Source organism: Trichogramma pretiosum, unplaced genomic scaffold (genome assembly GCF_000599845.2).
Source record: "Trichogramma pretiosum strain Unisexual culture from Peru unplaced genomic scaffold, Tpre_2.0 scaffold175, whole genome shotgun sequence".
In the NCBI taxonomy this organism is placed as follows: Eukaryota; Metazoa; Arthropoda; class Insecta; order Hymenoptera; family Trichogrammatidae; genus Trichogramma; species Trichogramma pretiosum.
In genome coordinates this window covers 12,058-30,850 of record NW_019640843.1, presented here as the reverse complement: position 1 = coordinate 30,850, position 18,793 = coordinate 12,058, and the positions used below count along the sequence as shown (strand labels likewise).

The window sequence follows — 18,793 nt, the reverse complement described above, 5'->3', positions numbered from 1 at the left end:
GTCGTTTTGTGCGGATGCTCAGTGGATGAATCAGGTGGCGACGGGAGTGGACGCTTTGATGCGCCTTTTGAAATTGCTGCTATCGGCGAGAGCTCGGCAGGCAATGACGAGCTCAGCTGACCGGCAGAGAGCGTACCGGCAGGATCTTCCTGTGATGACGCAGAAGCTCGCACGGCACAGTGGCAGCAAACGTACTGAACAGCCGGGGGCGAGGAAGGGAAACAGGAGAGATGGGAGAGCGACTTGCAGACAGAGCAACACACAGACGACTCACCTCTTGTTATTGTTTGGTGGCACTGCGTACAGGTGTTGCGCACGCGCCTGTCGAGCATTTGGAGTATATGTTGAAAACTTGCGTTTGTTTACGTTGGCGATATCGAGACGACGACGATGACGATATCGCTTTCTTGATGCGCAAGCTGGATTAAATGATGTGCGCAAGACTCTCGAGAAATTGATGAGAAAACTAACCTCGTATGCCAATTTGCCGATGAAAAACTTGATAATGTCTGGTTGCGAAGGGAACTGCAGCGTCAATGGTTCGGTGCAGTCGACCCTTGCAATTTTAGCACGCAAGTATCTGAAAGTAAAAACACCCAAAGGCAGGCGAAAGCAGTACAAAAAGCAATATTTTGGAGAGCGAGAAAATTTGAGCGCAGCCTAACTTAGGTAGCAGAAGAGATGGTCAACGGAGTTGGGATACCGTGAAACAAGACAACGCGCCACCGTTCTCCTTGAAGCGTTTGCCACCCTTGAAGGCGTACTTCTAAATGCCGGAGACACACCAACATTCACCGGTCCACTGGGCTACTCGGTTATCGATCCCACCTTCACCAGCGACACACTCGCTTCCCAAATTGCATCATGGACCGTCGTGCTCTATACGCACAGCGACCACCAGGCCATTGTGTTTGAGATAAAGACCGCCAGACCGCCAGACCGCGTAGACCTAGTGGAATGCACGCGCTCTCGACTCAGAGTGCCTGTCAGTCATGATGGCCGGGAACCGCGCTTTCTCCCGGGCCTTCAACAAGTTCTTCAAGAAGCAATCGAGCCGGAAAACATCTAAGGGCTCATGCTCGAGATCGCAGGCAATTGGTTGGAGGTATCGTCTTTCGCGCACCAGTCGTCGTTAGACTGAAGCAAGAGGTGAAAGAGATGTTAAAATGATCCAGACGATGCTGTAAGAAGAAGACGCTTTTGGTTCCCAAACCCCTAATCACCGTAAGGGTGGACGGGGATGTACGGAAAAGACACAGATGAAGCAGAGAAGCTCTACAGAGTCCCCACTGAAGTAATGTTTAACGACGGTTTCCGGTGAGGTACTTGCTTTGAAGGGCCACTGGCTGCAGAGTTTACTCTGTCCACGTCAAAAAAAAAAAAAAAAAAACACACACACAATCTGCACGAGCGAGCATGATGACGCAATCGTACAACACGGCCAAGCGATCGTTCATCTGCTAAAAATTAACATCTAACTTTTTCGCAGGCTCTTAGTACTTTTTGAATGAAAATGTTTATAACTTCACCAATTTTGCTTGGATTAAAATGAAATTATGAAACCATATTTTTGACGGCTTATAAAATCAAAAAGAACAATAACATAAAAATTAAAAATTTGGTAGAAAAATACTATATCTCTCCCCTCCCCTTTCTTCAAAATTTGATAAATCAGAGATTAATATTGAATTAAAGGGGTAATCGATTATCAATACGATTTGGTAGTTACTTATTAACAATTCTACTTTACACCCACGCAGACAACGACTACAAAATTTTAATACTTTATTTATAAGTAAAAAAGTTTATGTAAAACCTGCCTTGAAAATATGTAGAATATTAATTTAACCAACATTATTTTCAAAGGTAGAAATGACTGGATTAACTGGCACAATAAAATTTGATAATCAAGGTTTTCGATCGGACTTCACTTTAGAAATTATGGAATTAAATACAAAAAATGGTTTGGAAGAAATAGGTTCATGGAACAGTTCTTTTGGAATAAATTTTACTAGAAGTTTTCGAGAAGTTTATACACAAATGATTGACAGTTTACAGAATAAATCATTTATTGTTACTACAATACTTGTAAGTAAAAATTTTTTTTTATTCAATATTTCAAATGTTGAAGCTATTTATTTTGTTATTCTTAAGTCATTCAAAAAAATAGTTCTATTCCATGTTTTTTTCTATCTACCGTGTTCTACCGAAAATAAGCTGTACCCCAAAAATAAAACGTATTCCATTTTTCGGGTCTCGAAAGAATATAAGGCATGATCCATTCCAAAAAATAGAGCGTACTTGTTAACATAATTTCTGATTAATATGTTAACAAGTTTAGTGGTAATTGAGCCAGCACAGAAATGGAATCAAGTGTGAAGTCAAGAAAGTCGTATACCTATGGTTTTAAAAAGAAAATCGTTCAAGAGTCAGAAGGAAAAAATCTTGTTGCGTTGTGTAAAGAAGTTTAGCAATCAGGGCAGAGTATGGTCATGGCGATAAGTATAAAGGTGGCTCAGGCCGGAAGTGTCTTTATTCAAAGGTTGAAGATTGCCAGTTTGAATGGATTTTAAATCGAAGAATAAATTGTTTGGTTATGACAAGGGCTGATATATCCGAATTTGCTCTGCACATTGCACAAGATTATGATGCTGTTTTGTTTCGAGCCTCGGATAAATGGTTTCACAATTTCTTCAATCCTTACTATCTTTTGTTACGGAGATCTACTACATTATTCGAGCTGGAAGACTCAGAAGTCATTAAACGAGTGCTTTCTTTTAAAATGTACGTTGCGATATCTTTTTCTGATTACGATCTAAGTCATATGGTGGCCATGGATGAGACTGCTGTTTTCATGGGTCAATAATCGCAGGTAACAGTTGACTTGAAAAATACATCTTCAATTCTCGCAAGCACGTCTCGACCTGGCAGGACTTGAGTGACCCTCCCGAATGACCACTTTCCGCTGGTGTGGATCAGAGAGGGGTCAACGACCACCACTATGTCGCCGACATGAATCTCGTTCTTCCGTCGCTTCCACTTCGATCGTTGCTGCAAGGTGTTGAGGTACTCTCGACTCCACTTTCTTCAAAAAACGGCTTGCAAGCTGCGAGCGAGCGTCCAATGGGTCAGAGAGTTGAGACGATCAGCAGCAGGTTCGAGTCGAGGCACGGTCATCAATGGGCCGCGCACCAGGAAGTGTCCGGGGGTTAGGACCGTTAAGTCGTCTGGATCACCTGTAACTGGGCCGAAGGGTCGACTGTTTAGCACCGCTTCGATGCTAACCAGGACGTTGCAAAACTCCTCATAGGTAAGTCGTCGTGGTCCTAGAGTGCGCTTCAGCGCTCCCAAAGCCCTCCAAAGTGCGGAGCCTGAGAACGGATGAATCTCCATGAGGTGCCGATGGCTGCGAGTCGATCAGAAATCTTCGTTCATTGAATACGCTCACTGTTGAGGGCTTTTCTCAGCTCCAGGTCGACGCGATGCACAGTGGGCCGAAACGTCAGAAAAACGCTCGAAAATCATGTGCAAGCGTATATAAATTAAAACATGGATATGGCGATGTTTTCTTGCAGGTGTGGGTACCCTTTATCGTAATCCATGTCCCTATCCAGTCCGGGGCCCCCCAATTGCATTGTTGCATTCGAAAAGTGCATTTCGAAAGTGCATTTCAATTATCAAAAATATGAAAATTGTTAAGTAAGGGTACAAATCAACCCAGAACTGTTACTCGGGGGTTTTCGAGGTCGGAGAACACGAATATCGGGTTTTCGAGAGCCTAGGACGCACCTGGTGCTATCTCCGGGTGATGAGAACGTCTTCTTCAGGACCAACTTGCCGGATCCCTATAAGAAAGCCCAGAAGCAGTTGCTCGGGGGGTTTTCGAGGTCGGAGAACACGATTATCGGGTTTTCGAGAGCCTAGGATGCACCTGGTGCTATCTCCGGGTGACGAGAACGTCTTCTTCAGGACCAACTTGCCGGATCCCCATAAGAAAGCCCAAAAGTAGTTGCTCGGGGGGTTTTCGAGGTCGGAGAACACGATTATCGGGTTTTCGAGAGCCTAGGATGCACCTGGTGCTATCTCCGGGTGATGAGAACGTCTTCTTCAGGACCAACTTGCCGGATCCCCATAAGAAAGGCCAGAAGCAGTTTTTCGGGGGGTTTTCGAGATTGCAGAGTATGTTTCAAATTAATGAAGAACTATTTTTGAAACCGTGAAGGTATATTGGAGTATCATATCACGACAGGTGCATTTATAAAATGAAAAACTTAAGTTTTTTTGGGAAAAGCCTTATGTCAGCATAAAAACCCAAGTGAACAAAATTTGTATTTTTTAATATCTATTTGATAAATTATAATTATGTCTAATCATCCTCTTCACTTTCACTCTCCTCTGAAGATATATACTGATCCTCAAAATGTTCATTACTGCTGTTCGCTAACAGCAAATTTTGCATTTCCTCTGTATACTGATACTTATTTTTTTTTTCTTTCAAATTTCTACACATTGATACAAGAGGATCTGAACACAGCAGTAATCGGTGAAACACATCAGTATTTGTATGAATCCTGAAAATAAAAAAATATCACTCGTACAGTCGTTACATTAATGTTTGAATAATATTAGTTGCATAATTGTATAGTAATTATGCATAGCATTTATTGCTTGAAATAGGGTATAATATAATCAATTTTATTGATGAAGACGTGCTGCAGTACTAGATTAATGACTAATGAATGTAAAATTTTTATATACACCTTCTAAAATTGATGCAGAATATTTTATTACCTGGTATCTTTTCGGCTATATTTATCTCGAAAACGTTTGACGTTTTTGTGATTGGCTTCCTGTGCCTCTTCGGATAAAATGCCTATCGGTAATGGAAGACTCTCGATTATTTGGTATCCATGAATTAGAACTATATGAACTGATGGAGGCATTTTATACCACAAATATTCTTTAACATATAATCTCGCAGTGTCCAAACAGTATACTCTGAAAGCATCGACATTTGTGCTCATGGATGAAGAAATCACAGTCAGAATAACTTTGAATCGGTCCAGTAATTTTTTGTTGAATCCTATTATATTGCGTTGTTTCATTAAATCAGTAATTAAGGGTATTTTGAATTTAAAATGAAAAGATGTGATTTAAAATAGAGAACTGCAAAAGTAGACATTAAAAAATGTAATATTACCTGTAACTTTAGCCACAGTATCAATATCATTGAAAAACTTTCTGGCTGTGTTTCCATCATTAGTATTTCCTGAACCTGGGGTCGGTTTATCCACGATAATTCCTAATAACTTTTTCAATTTATTTTGAATTTCCGTTTTTTTTGCTTTCACAGCAATTTTGTCTTTATCTTCCCTTACCTTACAAAATTAATAACATTTTTAAAATAACAATTGCATTAAGTTATTGAATTATTTCAATCATTGAAATACAAACAATTCGATCATTAAACATATTGATCATGTTACAAATATCTGAGGCTGATAAATGATTAAAAATAAGTTAAAAAAATGGTTTATCTTAATATTTCCAAAAAAAGTTTAGAAAATAATATTTTACAAAAAAATCATTGAGCGACTAACTGTCAAGAATAAAGTAAACCATTAAATGTTGAAAAAATAATTAAAAATGACTGAAATAGTTGTAACACAACCCATGATAATTTTAAAGAAAATAAACATGTAGAAATGTATTTAACGTACTTCATACGCATCGATACCCGATCGATATGACACATGCAAGACTAATTCCATGAATTTTATGTGTGCATGCAAAACTGGTAAACCAAATTTTAAAGTTTTTTTTTTCACTTCTTTCTTTAATAAAGAGTCTATATCGTTCATCTCGGATGGTTTAGCTTTGCATATGAAGCAGTTTCGGCTCGCAGGACATTTATTCAAAGCATTAAGGACCTATAAATTAAGGAGCATATTACAATTCATTCGAAGAACTATATTAGATAGAACGTCGAAGGCTCAGTATAACAGGCCTGTATGTGGTATATTTATATCCACACAACTTGACTGCCTCGTTAATGAGAGCCGTTTGAACGCCTTGTAGCCACCTAGCGACAAGAGCGCAAACAATTATAGATAATGAATCAAAGAATCATAAACAGAGACCTGCATTTTGCAAAAATACATGAACAAAAAAGAAGACTTACTTTTCCGTCTAGCATTGTCGACATCATTCTACATGTCACTGTACAACCAGGTATATTTGTTTCTTTATAATTACGCCATTGCTGCTCCATTGATTTTCTGGTATCAAGGCAAAGTTCCGTTGTTTCTTTTTTAAATAAAAGTTGTACAATGCGACAAAATCGTGTTGAATTCGGTTTTTTGTTAGTCCAAAGGATTTTAGAAGAATCCAATTCGATCAGCATGAGAGGTACCATCGAAACACAAAATACATATTCACTGGTGTTCATGCTGTCATTCAAGTTATTTTTTTGTTTGTACGCTTTTGCGTTTGTTCCATCAAAACCATACTTGCCAATTAATCGAAGTTTTACGTTGGCTGTTGCCGGATATGAAATATTCAAATACTTCATTAAGCGGACAACAGTGTGGGATATAAGATTTTTTAAGGGAACTTCACATGTAGACTCGGTTATATTGATACCATCTGGATAAGTTTCCTTTTTGGCATTACTTACCTACAATTAAAAAATTTACAGTTAATTATAACACATATTGCATTGAAAAGTAAAAATAAATTGCCAAAAAAGTTAATTGAAGTTCAAATACTGCAGATTGTTTGAATTTTACTATCATACTACTTTAGAAAGCATTGACAATCATTGTTAATTTTGAGGGATAATTTTTTAAATTAATTGAATGGTTTAAAACTCAGTAGGAATTTGTCAAGATATGTTTCAATTATAAGTTAACGATTTGACAATATCTAAATTTTCGAGTAAACTTAGCGTTTTAAGTCTAACTTTTATACTTATACATTTTTAGGCCTGGCAACATTCAAGTTTACATACAGTGAGATATGTACATAAGAATTGGTAAATGAAAATAATCGGAAAGTTGTTTCGAGCATCGAAAGGGTGGGGCTTGGACTGCAATTACTCGATTGAAAGCAAATTTAACTCATATCATTTTTAACGATATTCGCATTCAATCACATCATAATTAATATTAAATTATAAAAATATTTTTGAATTTAAATAGTTGACAATACCTGGCAGTATGTCGGATACACGTCATTATTGGTTTTGAGGGCACTTTGTCTTATCAAATTGTATGAAGCTTTCGTAAGGTTGGCATCGATAAGTAGAGCAAGAGCTTCTTCTACGAACAATCTTCGCGGTTGAGGTTTCATACAATTTTTCATAATGTTTTCAGCGCAATCTTTATCCAAGACCATTTTGATCAAATTTGACCCGGCTGGATTTTCAGGCTTAATTATTTTTTCGAGCACATCTGCGCACTTTTTCACTGAGACATTGTTAATTAATTGAGCTCTTTTCTTTCGTTGCGTACTCTTCGCAGACTGTTCATATTGAAGTTCTGGTCGTCCCCTTTTAACTATAATTTCAAAGTAATAAATTAAAGAGGTATACTATTTTTTGTCAAAAAATTACTATTATGACTCAACTAAACTGAATTTATTAAAAGCTATCGATGAATAAAAATTAAAAGCATTCAAAAAACCATTCGTTAGTGTTTATATTCGATTATATGCTCATTATTAGGTAATTTGTAAAAGAACGTCAAACTACATTTGTTAATAAATACAAATCAGCACTCGTCCCACATAATATATTTGAGACGTTATTGATATTTAAATCAACATTTATAGATTAAAAATTCTATAACACATCGCGTATATATTATCTGTTCGAAATTTTTTGTATAAATACCAATCGGACAGTTTTTTGCCGCTTGCGAGAATCGACCATACTCCATCTGTTGATGAAATCGAGAAGCTTTGATAATGGTAAAAATTGTTACAATACAAAATAATTTTTGAAATATTCATCCACAAATTTTCCCATAATCTGTAGTAAAATTTGCTACATACCAATTTTTACTACGTTAATATAGCAATTTTTAGAAAATCTCATAAATATTTTTGAATAACAAAGTTATAAAAATAACCCGATATTATAGTAATATTTAGCATGTGCATAGTAGAAAAAGCCGATAATCCGACTCCGAGACATTTGTACTAGCGAATACAGTGATTTTTGCTTGCGAAGGTATTGATATTTAATATAGTATTTCTCTCTGTGTACAAAAATGAAAGTGAAAAAAATTATTGAAAACATACCCTTTAATTATTATCAAAGCAACTATTACGTACCTTCTAACTCCGGTCCTTCGGGTGTTTCGTCATCATAATAGAAAGAAAAGTCCTTTTCCAACCAATCTTTAAACAGGTCTTCGAAACTATCGAAATTTCTTTTATTTTTATTTAACGATTTCCAGTGTCTTTGGAACAGAGAAAAAAAACTAGAATGCAACTTGCTTTGCAACGATCGAATCACTTTTACACTACTATTCGATAAGCCGTACAATTCTAATAGCTCATCAAGTACAGCTTGTGATTGAGTCTTATTAGAGCAATCTTTATTTTTTATAATAGTAAAAAGTACACGACGCTTAATTGTGAAACTTATCATTTTAATAATATCGCAATTTTCGCACAAGACACAAACCAATCTGTGTTTCAAACACGACTGATACGAAAACTTGTGCGAAAACTTGCTTTGTGAGTTTTTGACTAATTTTGTTCATGTTGATATACTACAGATACTTAGAAATAAGTAAGTCGTAGGTACAGAAAAAAAAAACCTATGCATGTACTATACATCGCGTATACAGTATTTACTACGCGAATTCAGCGTACGTATATGTATCCCAAAATGTAAACAAACTCCATTGTCTTCACATACGTATCTCACAGTTTTTGTACTCGTTGTCAAAACTATAGGTATAATGCTATTTTGAACAAAGGCTACTTACGCACTTGCGGAGTTATATGCGTGCAATTAACGATGATATGAACATATTTTTATCTCTACTTTTTAATAAATGTCTGGCAAGTTTCCACATTTACATTATTTAGTAAAAAACGAAAACTTTCAAAAACGTTATATTCGATTTAGATGTCTTCATTAGATGTTTAAGTTCATTTCAGGCGTTAAAGGGTTAAATCATAATATTGAATAATGTATAAAAAATGGTCTTTATTTAATAGTCGATCAATAAATAGTGTATAGGAAATGGAAAACAACAAATGGTTGCAGTAAATGAGCGAGTAGGATTAACCGAGTAATATTTCGAAAAATACAATAAATGTGAGCTTCGCTTATAACTTATCGAATTACGGTAAAATATACCCAATCTTGTCCCACAAAAACCCCCAATCACGAATTCAAGTAAAGCATTTAATGCACCTTCGTTCAAGTCCTGAAGAAGACGTTCTCATCACCCGGAGATAGCACCAGGTGCATCCTAGGCTCTCGAAAACCCGATAATCGTGTTCTCCGACCTCGAAAACCCCCCGAGCAACTACTTCTGGGCTTTCTTATGGGGATCCGGCAAGTTGGTCCTGAAGAAGACGTTCTCATCACCCGGAGATAGCACCAGGTGCGTCCTAGGCTCTCGAAAACCCGATATTCGTGTTCTCCGACCTCGAAAACCCCCGAGTAACAGTTCTGGGTTGATTTGTACCCTTACTTAACAATTTTCATATTTTTGATAATTGAAATGCACTTTCGAAATGCACTTTTCGAATGCAACAATGCAATTGGGGGGCCCCGGACTGGATAGGGACATGGATTACGATAAAGGGTACCCACACCTGCAAGAAAACATCGCCATATCCATGTTTTAATTTATATACGCTTGCACATGATTTTCGAGCGTTTTTCTGACGTTTCGGCCCACTGTGCGATGGAAGTGCGTGGCGTTGTCGCTCCAGATCTCAGCGGGCAGGCCTTGTCTCCCTCTGAAGCGCGTGAGTGCGTCGATCAAACTTTCGGTCGATAGATCGCCAACTGCCTCCGAGAGGATGGCCTTAGTGGTCAGGCAGATAAACATAGCTACCCAGGCCTTGACTGCTAGTCGTCCTTTGCCCTTGAAAAGCAGGGTGGCGAACAGACCTGCGTAGTCGAGGCCCGTGCGATAGAAGGCTCGCGGGCTCGCTATGACTCGCTCAAGCGGGAGAGGCGCCATTAGTTGACGCATCGATTGTACTCGGCCAGCAATGCATGTGACACACTCCCGCACGTGACGCCGAATTTATCAACTTCCACGAATCAGCCAAAGGCGTTGGCATACGTGGCCGTATGTAGCGCAAAATCTGCCGTGCATCGCTCGCACGTGAGCCCATCCGACGACGAGGTTGGCCAACGGCAAAGAAGCGTCCAAAATCGGTAGATGTCACTGGCTCAAATACAGCATGGCATGTTGTAGCCGCCCACCAACGCGAAGGATGCCCTGAGGACACATGAATGGGTCGAGTGACAACAACGGTCCTTTCAGAGGAACAGGTTTATTTTTCGTCAAAAGCTCAAGCTCTCTTGAAAAGGTCTGGCTTTGACTCTCCTTTACGCAAGCCTCGAAAGCTTGGTTCAACTCAATCAGAGTCATCGGCTGCAAAACAGCTACTGCAGGCTGGCGTTTGAGCTTCAATCGTATCCAGCGTCGTAGTCAAACCATGAAGCGGAGCAACTTGTCCAGGTTAGAAAAGAGCGATGGCAAGCTTCTATCGATGCAATCTGTGGCCCCAAGTAGGAGACACTGGGCGCTCATAGGCTGAACCGACGGTTGGTTATGTTCGTCTTTTGATGAAGGCCAGGCTGACGGCAATTTTGCCAGCCTGGGCTGACTACCGAGCTACTATTGCTGTGCGGAGAGCTTGTCCAAAGCGACCTCTCCAGATGCCACGTCTGCAGGATTTTCGCTCGAGGGCACATGTCGCCATATGTCACAAGGTACAAGCTCCTGGATCTGCTAGGCATAACTGTCCACTACTTGACTCTGTCGACTGCATTCAGTGAAGGGCAATGCGAGAGTTCGATCGCGCACAACAAAAATGGATGGAAATTCCGAGCTCGTCGCAGATCGTTCGCAGCAACCTCGCTGCGATCAGGGCAGCGCGCAGCTCCAGACACGGGAAAATCATGCGGGGCACCGGCGTGGACGAAGGACTCAAGCTCTAAAAAAAGCTTCAAAGCATAAGAAAAAAGTTATAAAAAGTTATAAAAAGTTAACTAAATATTTTTTTTCTGAACTTTATCAAGTCAATTAAGGTTATTTTTATAATAATTATTGTTTTTTATTGTGTTAATATAAGTAAATATTAGATTTTATTATTTGATTGTTGAAAAATAAAAAATTAATTTATTTCAAAATAAAGGCGTATGAACTAAAATATACTTACTAACATTTATATATAACATTTCATATATCTTCTTATAAATATTTATTTTCAGCCTAACTTTTGAATATATTTAACATTCAGTCGACAATCTCAGTGATACTATCTTGACAAGTGGAACTGCGGAAAAATAATATTTTATTAAATTTATGTTTGAAATACCCAATTAGAATTAATACTAAAGTAAGAACCTTGCAAAGAAATCGACCATTACATCAGGAAAATCTTTGGTTGTATGAAATTTCAGCCGATTTTGAAGATGAACCATGGACATTTTGGTATCCGACAAGTATATAGCCTTGTTGAAAACGTCCAAAATTCTATTTGCGCGACTCGTCTGCCGAGAACCAATATTGGAATAACGGCGATTCAATTTATGCCATGCTTCGCTCGAGTCCGACGAAAACTACTGAAAAACTTACGACTGATCTGACACCCATACATCAATAAACTATGCGTTAATGGGTTCGTCCGACTCCATTCGTATTTTTAGTAATGGTACCAGTACGTTTTATGCCAAAATTTCTCGAGCTTGTCTAAATCTTATGTTTGCTTTAATTTAAAGCACAAAATAATATGGGCTAAATTTTATTCTAATTTAGTATCTAATTCCACACAAGTGGCGAACAATTTTGGATCGCTAAAGCATCTTCGAGCCAAGTTACTAGTATTTGTGGTCCCATGTCCTTGCAAGCACAAGTCAACTTTCACGCCAAAGCGCTCATAAAGGACTCTTCGAATTTTGAACTTTCTTTCTTTAAACTTATCTATTAAAAAAAATCATTTTGAATGTCAGAGAAGAAAATGATAATTAAATAAACTACAGGGGGTGTGCGAATACTCGAAAAAAAGGACTCGACCGAGTCGAGCTTTTTTGCAAGTACTCGAATATATAAACTACTAAGTAAATAAACTACTGGGAGTGTCCGGATTTCGCAAGTACTTGCGGAAAGCTCGACTCGGTTGAGTCCTTTTTTTTTCGAATATTCGCACACCTCAAGTAGTTTATTTACCCAGTAGTTTATATATTCAAGTACTTGCGAAAAAGCTTGACTCGATCGAGTCTTTTTTTCCGAGTACTTGCACACAACACACACACACACACACACACACACACACACACACACAGACACACACAACACACAAACACAAGGCGTCTGCTGCGCGTGGCGATTAAGACCAGCAAGCGCCGGTGCTGGAGACAACTTTGCGATGAGGTCGACAGCGACGTATGGGGCAGGCCGTATAGGATTGCCATGGCGCGCCTGCGATGCCCGCAGACCGCACAGCCTGGCTCCCCTGTCCTGGTGCGCGGCACGGTGGCGGCTCTGTTTCCGCGGGTGCCGAGCCGGCCCGCCTTCCAGCTGCCGCGACGGGCGGGAGAGCTGGTCCCAGCCGTCACCTTGGAGAAACTCAAAGGAGCTCAGTCGAGGATCAAGGAGCGATCGGCGCCCGGCCCGGATGGCGTGCCCAACATGGCGCGCCAGCTCGCTATTGCCGCGCGTCCCGACATCTTCCTGCAGGTGTACACGACGTGACTGGAGACCGGCGTTTTCCCGTCCAACTGGAAGCGCCAGAGACTCGTCCTGCTCCCAAAGCCAGGCAACCCCCCCGACGAGCCGTCCTCGTATCGCCCGCTGTGCATGCTGGACACGGCGGGCAAGATTCTCGAGAGAATCATATGCGACCGGCTGGAGACGTTCACAGAGAGACCCGGAGGCCTCTTGGAGTGACAGTACGGCTTCCGGAAAGGGCGATCAACGATAGATGCCATCGAAGACGTCATTTCCACCGCCCGTGAGGCCATCGCCGGCAAGAGATGGTACCGTGGCACCAAGAAGTACTGCGCTGTGGTGACACTCAACGTGAGGAATGCGTTCAATTCGGCTCGGTGGGACAACATTCTCGCCGCTCTACGCCGTTTGCTCGTGCCCGATTACTTGCTCAGAATAATTTCCAGCTACTTCTCGGCAAGAGTGCTCGACTTCACCACGGACGAAGGTCTGGAGTCCTATGAAGTCACAGCAGGTGTTCAACAAGGGTCAGTTTTGGGCCCGATCCTGTGGAACGTCATGTATGACGCGATCCTGCGTCTCAACTTCGATGGCGATGTTCGTATCGTCGGTTTCGCGGACGACATCGCAGTGGTGGCTGTCGCCAAGCATCTATGGCAGATCGAACACGATCTGAACGCTGCGATCGTTCAGGTGCGAGGCGCGCTCCAAGCTCTCAGCTTACAAACGGCTGACCACAAGACAGAGGCTCTGCTCATCACAAGTAGAAAAAAAGAGGAAACCATCACCATCACGGTAGGCGACCACAGCATACGCTCGTCCCCCTGCATCCGCTACCTGGGCCTGCAAATCGACGCCAAGCTGAAGTTCGACCACCACCTCCGAACAGCCAGCACGAAGGCAGCCGGTGTGATCGGTGCCCTTACGAAGATCATGCCAAACTCTGGCGGGCCCAGAAGCAGCCGACGCAAGCTGTATGCTCACGTCGTCGACTCCATATTCCTGTATGGAGCCCCCATCTGGAGCACAGCAGCACAAAAGCGAGTCTACATTCGCCAGGCGGAGTCAGCCCACCAACGAGCTTGCCTGCGTGTGATAGGAGGCCGACCGCATGTCTCCTACGAGGCCACATATGTCCTTGCCGGTATACCACCGCTGGCACTTCTTGCGGACGAGCAAGCGCGACTTTACGGCCGCCGCCGAGAGGACGCAAAGGACGAGGAACGCTTGGCAACGCTAAGCAAGTGGCAGGAAGCATGGGACCGGTCGACGAAGGCCCGATGGACGCATCGACTGATCCCAAACATCAGAGTGTGGGTCGAGAGGAGGCACGGAGAGCTGAACTGCCACCTCACGCAGCTCTTGACCGGGCATGGCTTCTTTAAACACCATAGCCGACGCTACGACCACAATCAAAGCGCGCAATGCCCGGTCTGCCCCTCATCCATCGAGAACGCGGAGCACGTATTCTATCACTGCCCGAGTTTAAGCGAAGAAAGAGAGAGACTACACTCTCTGCTCCACGAGGTCATGACGCCGGAAAACACCACCAGGCTCATGCTCGCGAGCGAGCCGAACTGGCTCGCAGTTGCTTCTTTCGCCTACTCAGTCGTAACTAGACTGAGAGACGAGGAAACAGACAGAAGGTGATGACCGGACGATGCGGCTGGAAGAAGACGCCATTCCAACCAAGCCATCACGAAGCGCATAACGCTAATTTCTCCATCCCCGTGAAGTAATGCCTAACGGCGGTTTCTGCGGGGATGGAACAAAGGGAACTCGACGCGGATGTATTTACATAGTCTATGTACCCTTAAGCAATATGTTTCATTTTCACTTCTATTGATACATTTAACCTAATGTAAACTGCTCGGTGTCAACAACACTTGTCAGCACACATCATGAAAAAGTCTACTTTGTATTTGTACATGATCGTTTTTTTGTATTATCTATTTTCCAGTCTCGAAATTCACATTTTTTTCGAAATTCATGCAAATCACGAAGTTTTCAACCGTTTGTAACTCATCATAGAATGACTTGAGCAGGAAAGTGTAAAAAAGCTTTTTTGTTGAAATTTCTCCAAATTTTTCGAAAAAATTACTATGAAGTGATGGGAATACTTAACAAACTTCATACTTGTGAAGTTGCGCTATAGGCGAACGTCGGAGCACGCAAGCAACGCATCATAAACGCGTCTGATTTGAGGTTTTCGCGTGAAGGTGTGCATGAGTTGCGACCATTATAGCCGGTACCACTGTGGCCTTTTGCGCGTGTAGTACCACGTGACTGCACGAGCGGCCCGTGCCCGATTACACGTTGCGAACTCGGAGCGAAGATCGTCGCATGCACGTGTGCAGACGACGAGAGAGTATAGTTGGAGCAGTGAGAGAGTGACGATCGAAGATTCGTAGTTGGACCACTGACCAAAGCAGAGCTCTTGGTACGCGAACGTGCGTACAGAGACTAGTGTGTGAGTGGTGAAGAGTGCTGTGGGGTGAGAGTGAGTTGAAAGCGGGTATCAGTGAGACAGTGAAATTGGTGGCCACGTAATCGAGTATGAGTGCTGGCGATTCGTGCGGCGCACCAAGTCGTCATCGAGCGCAACGTGTTTCGACCCCTCCGGCCCGTCCCTTTTTGAGTCTGTGGCCAACAGACGGTTGCGTGGAAAGCAGCAGGAACTTCTGAGACCCCGGCGACGCGGAGTCTACGCGTGTGGTCGCGAGCCTCGTGAGCGAAGAGTACCTTGAGTAATTTATTGGTATTACCGTGCTTTGCGCCGACCTTCCAAACGGCAACGAAGCTCGCGTTCGCGACGACGTGTGATTGTGAGAGTGAGAGCTTCGGCTCTGTGTGAATGAGTAATTCAGAGTAGTTTCAATAAAGTGGTATATTTGTATTAATTGAAATTCTCAGTGTCATTATTTGTACGACTCGTCAAATTCCTTTCCTCTCTCTCTCGCGGACTTTCTCGTTTTACAGGTACGTTTTTAGGTGCAGTGTTGCAGCTAACGGAGTCCTCGCTCCCTACTCGTCGGCGTCCCCTCTCGGAGAAGAGTCGTGCTCACGGCTCCGAGGTCATATCGTGTTCTTCCCCATCCTATCTAGCTAGCCGGACCCTGGTCGGCGACGAGAAGTCGCTCGTGTGGCGCGTCGTGAAACGACCCGCGCAGACGGTGAACACGGGGAGTTCACCGTCACATACTATTAAAAGAAAAATAAAACTCAAAAAATGTTGTAATAGATTGATATTTTGTACAGCTCGGAAAAATCCGAGAGTATTGAAAAACCTAAGAAAAACATCGATAAAACTATTTTCGACTAATTACCGTTGTTTGGGTCTTTTTTCGTGGTCAGATTATTAAAATTTACTTCTTTACAGAAAATTTGGACAATTTCCAAAAAAAAGCTCTCTTGCTGTTTTCCATTAAAATTGGTTCATACTGCACTAGGAATTTGTTTTGAAATACTTGCAATAAGTATAAATTTCGAAATAATGCCCGTTTTAGATCTCTGAAAAAGGTTGATAGACGGTCCCAATAATTATACTAAAATTTTAGAAGAATTTTGACATATTAAATAATTTGTTTATCATGTTAGAAGCATAAAAAACTTTTAGTAGCTAATTGATAAAAAATATGAAATACTTGTGATGAATTAATACTATGTAGAAAAAGTCGCTTTTTCATGTCTAAATTGCTCCTGTATTGAAATGCTTCTAATTTTTGATCTCGAGCACCTAAAAACTTTCTGAAACAACCAAAATGTGCGTATTTTCTTGGCCTTTTCAAAAAAAATTGACTTAATATCTACCAATAGTACCCATAAAACGCCATGGGAAAAACTAAAACATTAAAGAAAAGTGGTGTATATCTCACATTATTTATAGATCATCTGGCATGTGGACTTTATCGGGACTAATTTTAAAAAAAAAAAGAGACAAAACTCTTTAAATCAAGCTCACCCTGGTATTTTAAAATAATTTTTAGCGCAATCCTTACGATTTTGTTGAGAAAAAGAACAGTGTGCGCAGTACCGTGTTGCTTTATTTCCTATCGCCTAGCAGTCCAACTAATACGCTTCGTAGCAAAAGTATCGGTCGCACACGACCCAACACCGCAAGCGGCCCAATCTCAAGTGTCTCTCGTCTCTTCGGAGTCTGCGCTCGACACACACACCAACAGACACGCAGCGCGCTCGGCATCCCCTCTCCCCGCATACACACACACTACACACGCAGTACAGTATTAAAATAAAATAATGTTTTCAATAAAAAAATTTTTTTTTAATTTTTTTTCAAATTAATTATTAATTAATTTGTTCAATTTTTTTAATAAAATTAATAAATAATTCATTTAATATATAATTTAATAAAATAATATATAATTTATTTAATGAAAAATTTAATTAGTTAATAAAATGAAAAATTAATTAAAAAAAAAAAAAAAAGTGTTTATTATAATCGAATACTTGAAATAGATATGAAAATAAGAGAAAAAAATTAAAATGTTTTCAACCCTCATTTCTGAAGGCACCTTTCATCTCTTATCGTGAGCCCGATGTTTCTTCTTTTTTCCAGGTGACAATATTTCTATGTGAAAATTTCTATTTATATTTTTTGTTGAAAAACTAAAAGTTTCACAGAATTCCCGAATGTGAAGTCTTTTATAGGTCCAAAACATGGGAAAAAATCGGATCGGTCACGGACATAAAATGTTGTCACTTTTGGTGCTAATGGGTTAAAATTAGAAAGGGTGTAAAAAAAATTGTGAAAAAAATGTAGCAAAAGTCTAGCTTATGAGCTCATGCGATATTTTTCCCATGTTTTATTTCTTCATTTTATCTTCACTTGTGTACAATAACATGAAAAAAGCATGTTTGTGCATAACGATATGAATACATTCATTGGAGTCCAGATTTTTTTGATCATGTTTTTGAATTTAAAACTACTGTTGACTTGTTGTTGAATTATTTTATTTATACGCTTTATTTCATCTTTCAGAGTGCCCCATATTGCATGTGGAAAGAGTCAAGCAAAAGATTAGCAGGAAATGCTCAGTTTGAAGGATACAGCATAGACTTAATCCATGAAATATCCAAAATACTTGGATTTAATTATACGATTCAACTTGTACCAGATGGCCTATATGGATCTCTGAATAGAGAAACTAGAGAGTGGGATGGAATGATCAAAGAATTGTTGGATCAAAAGGCAGATTTAGCAATCGCAGATCTTACAATTACCTACGACCGTGAGCAAGCTGTAGATTTTACTATGCCTTTTATGAACTTAGGTAATACATTTTTTTTGTACTGTTGGAGTTTCAAATGATTCTAGCCTAAGAAAAGAACTTTTTTTAACGTAACTACAGAAAACTAATAGTGTAAGAAAAATGAAAAAATTGTTAAAATTTTTATGAACTTTTTAAAGCTGGAATGAACATCTTATAAGACTTTTTTAATACATTGTTTGCCAATAAAACTGTTTCCGATAATATATTCCTGATGGTTAGTGAACAGTTTCAAAATGAAGGTATTTTTTCAGTCGTCCAAAAAGTCGCATCGACAATAAATCACATTATATGATCTTCTAAGTCTTAAGAATAATCATTGGGCTCTAACTATTACGAATATTATTTTATAGACTGCAAAGTTTAATGTCTCATTTAAATTCAATTCAATATCCTATATATTACTCCTTGAAAACTTTTTAAACGTTTTTGCGTCCCCAATTTTTCTGATTTCGATTTCTAAAAAAAAAAAAACATATATATACATATATGTATATATTATATAATATATATATATATTATATATAATATATATGTACATATATGTACATATATGTACATATATGTACATAT

At 40.1% G+C, this 18,793-nt stretch overlaps 1 protein-coding gene across 1 annotated transcript in view; it reads left to right on the top strand.

The window, feature by feature from the left end:
* LOC111694646 (glutamate receptor ionotropic, kainate 1-like) overlaps positions 1-18,793 on the top strand; it is a 49,652-nt gene that overhangs the window by 26,297 nt on the left and 4,562 nt on the right. The window contains exons 5-6 of the mRNA XM_023463562.1: positions 1,867-2,088; positions 17,932-18,223. Of these exons, the coding sequence (XP_023319330.1) occupies positions 1,867-2,088; positions 17,932-18,223 (514 nt within the window). The remainder of the gene's footprint in view (positions 1-1,866; positions 2,089-17,931; positions 18,224-18,793) is intronic.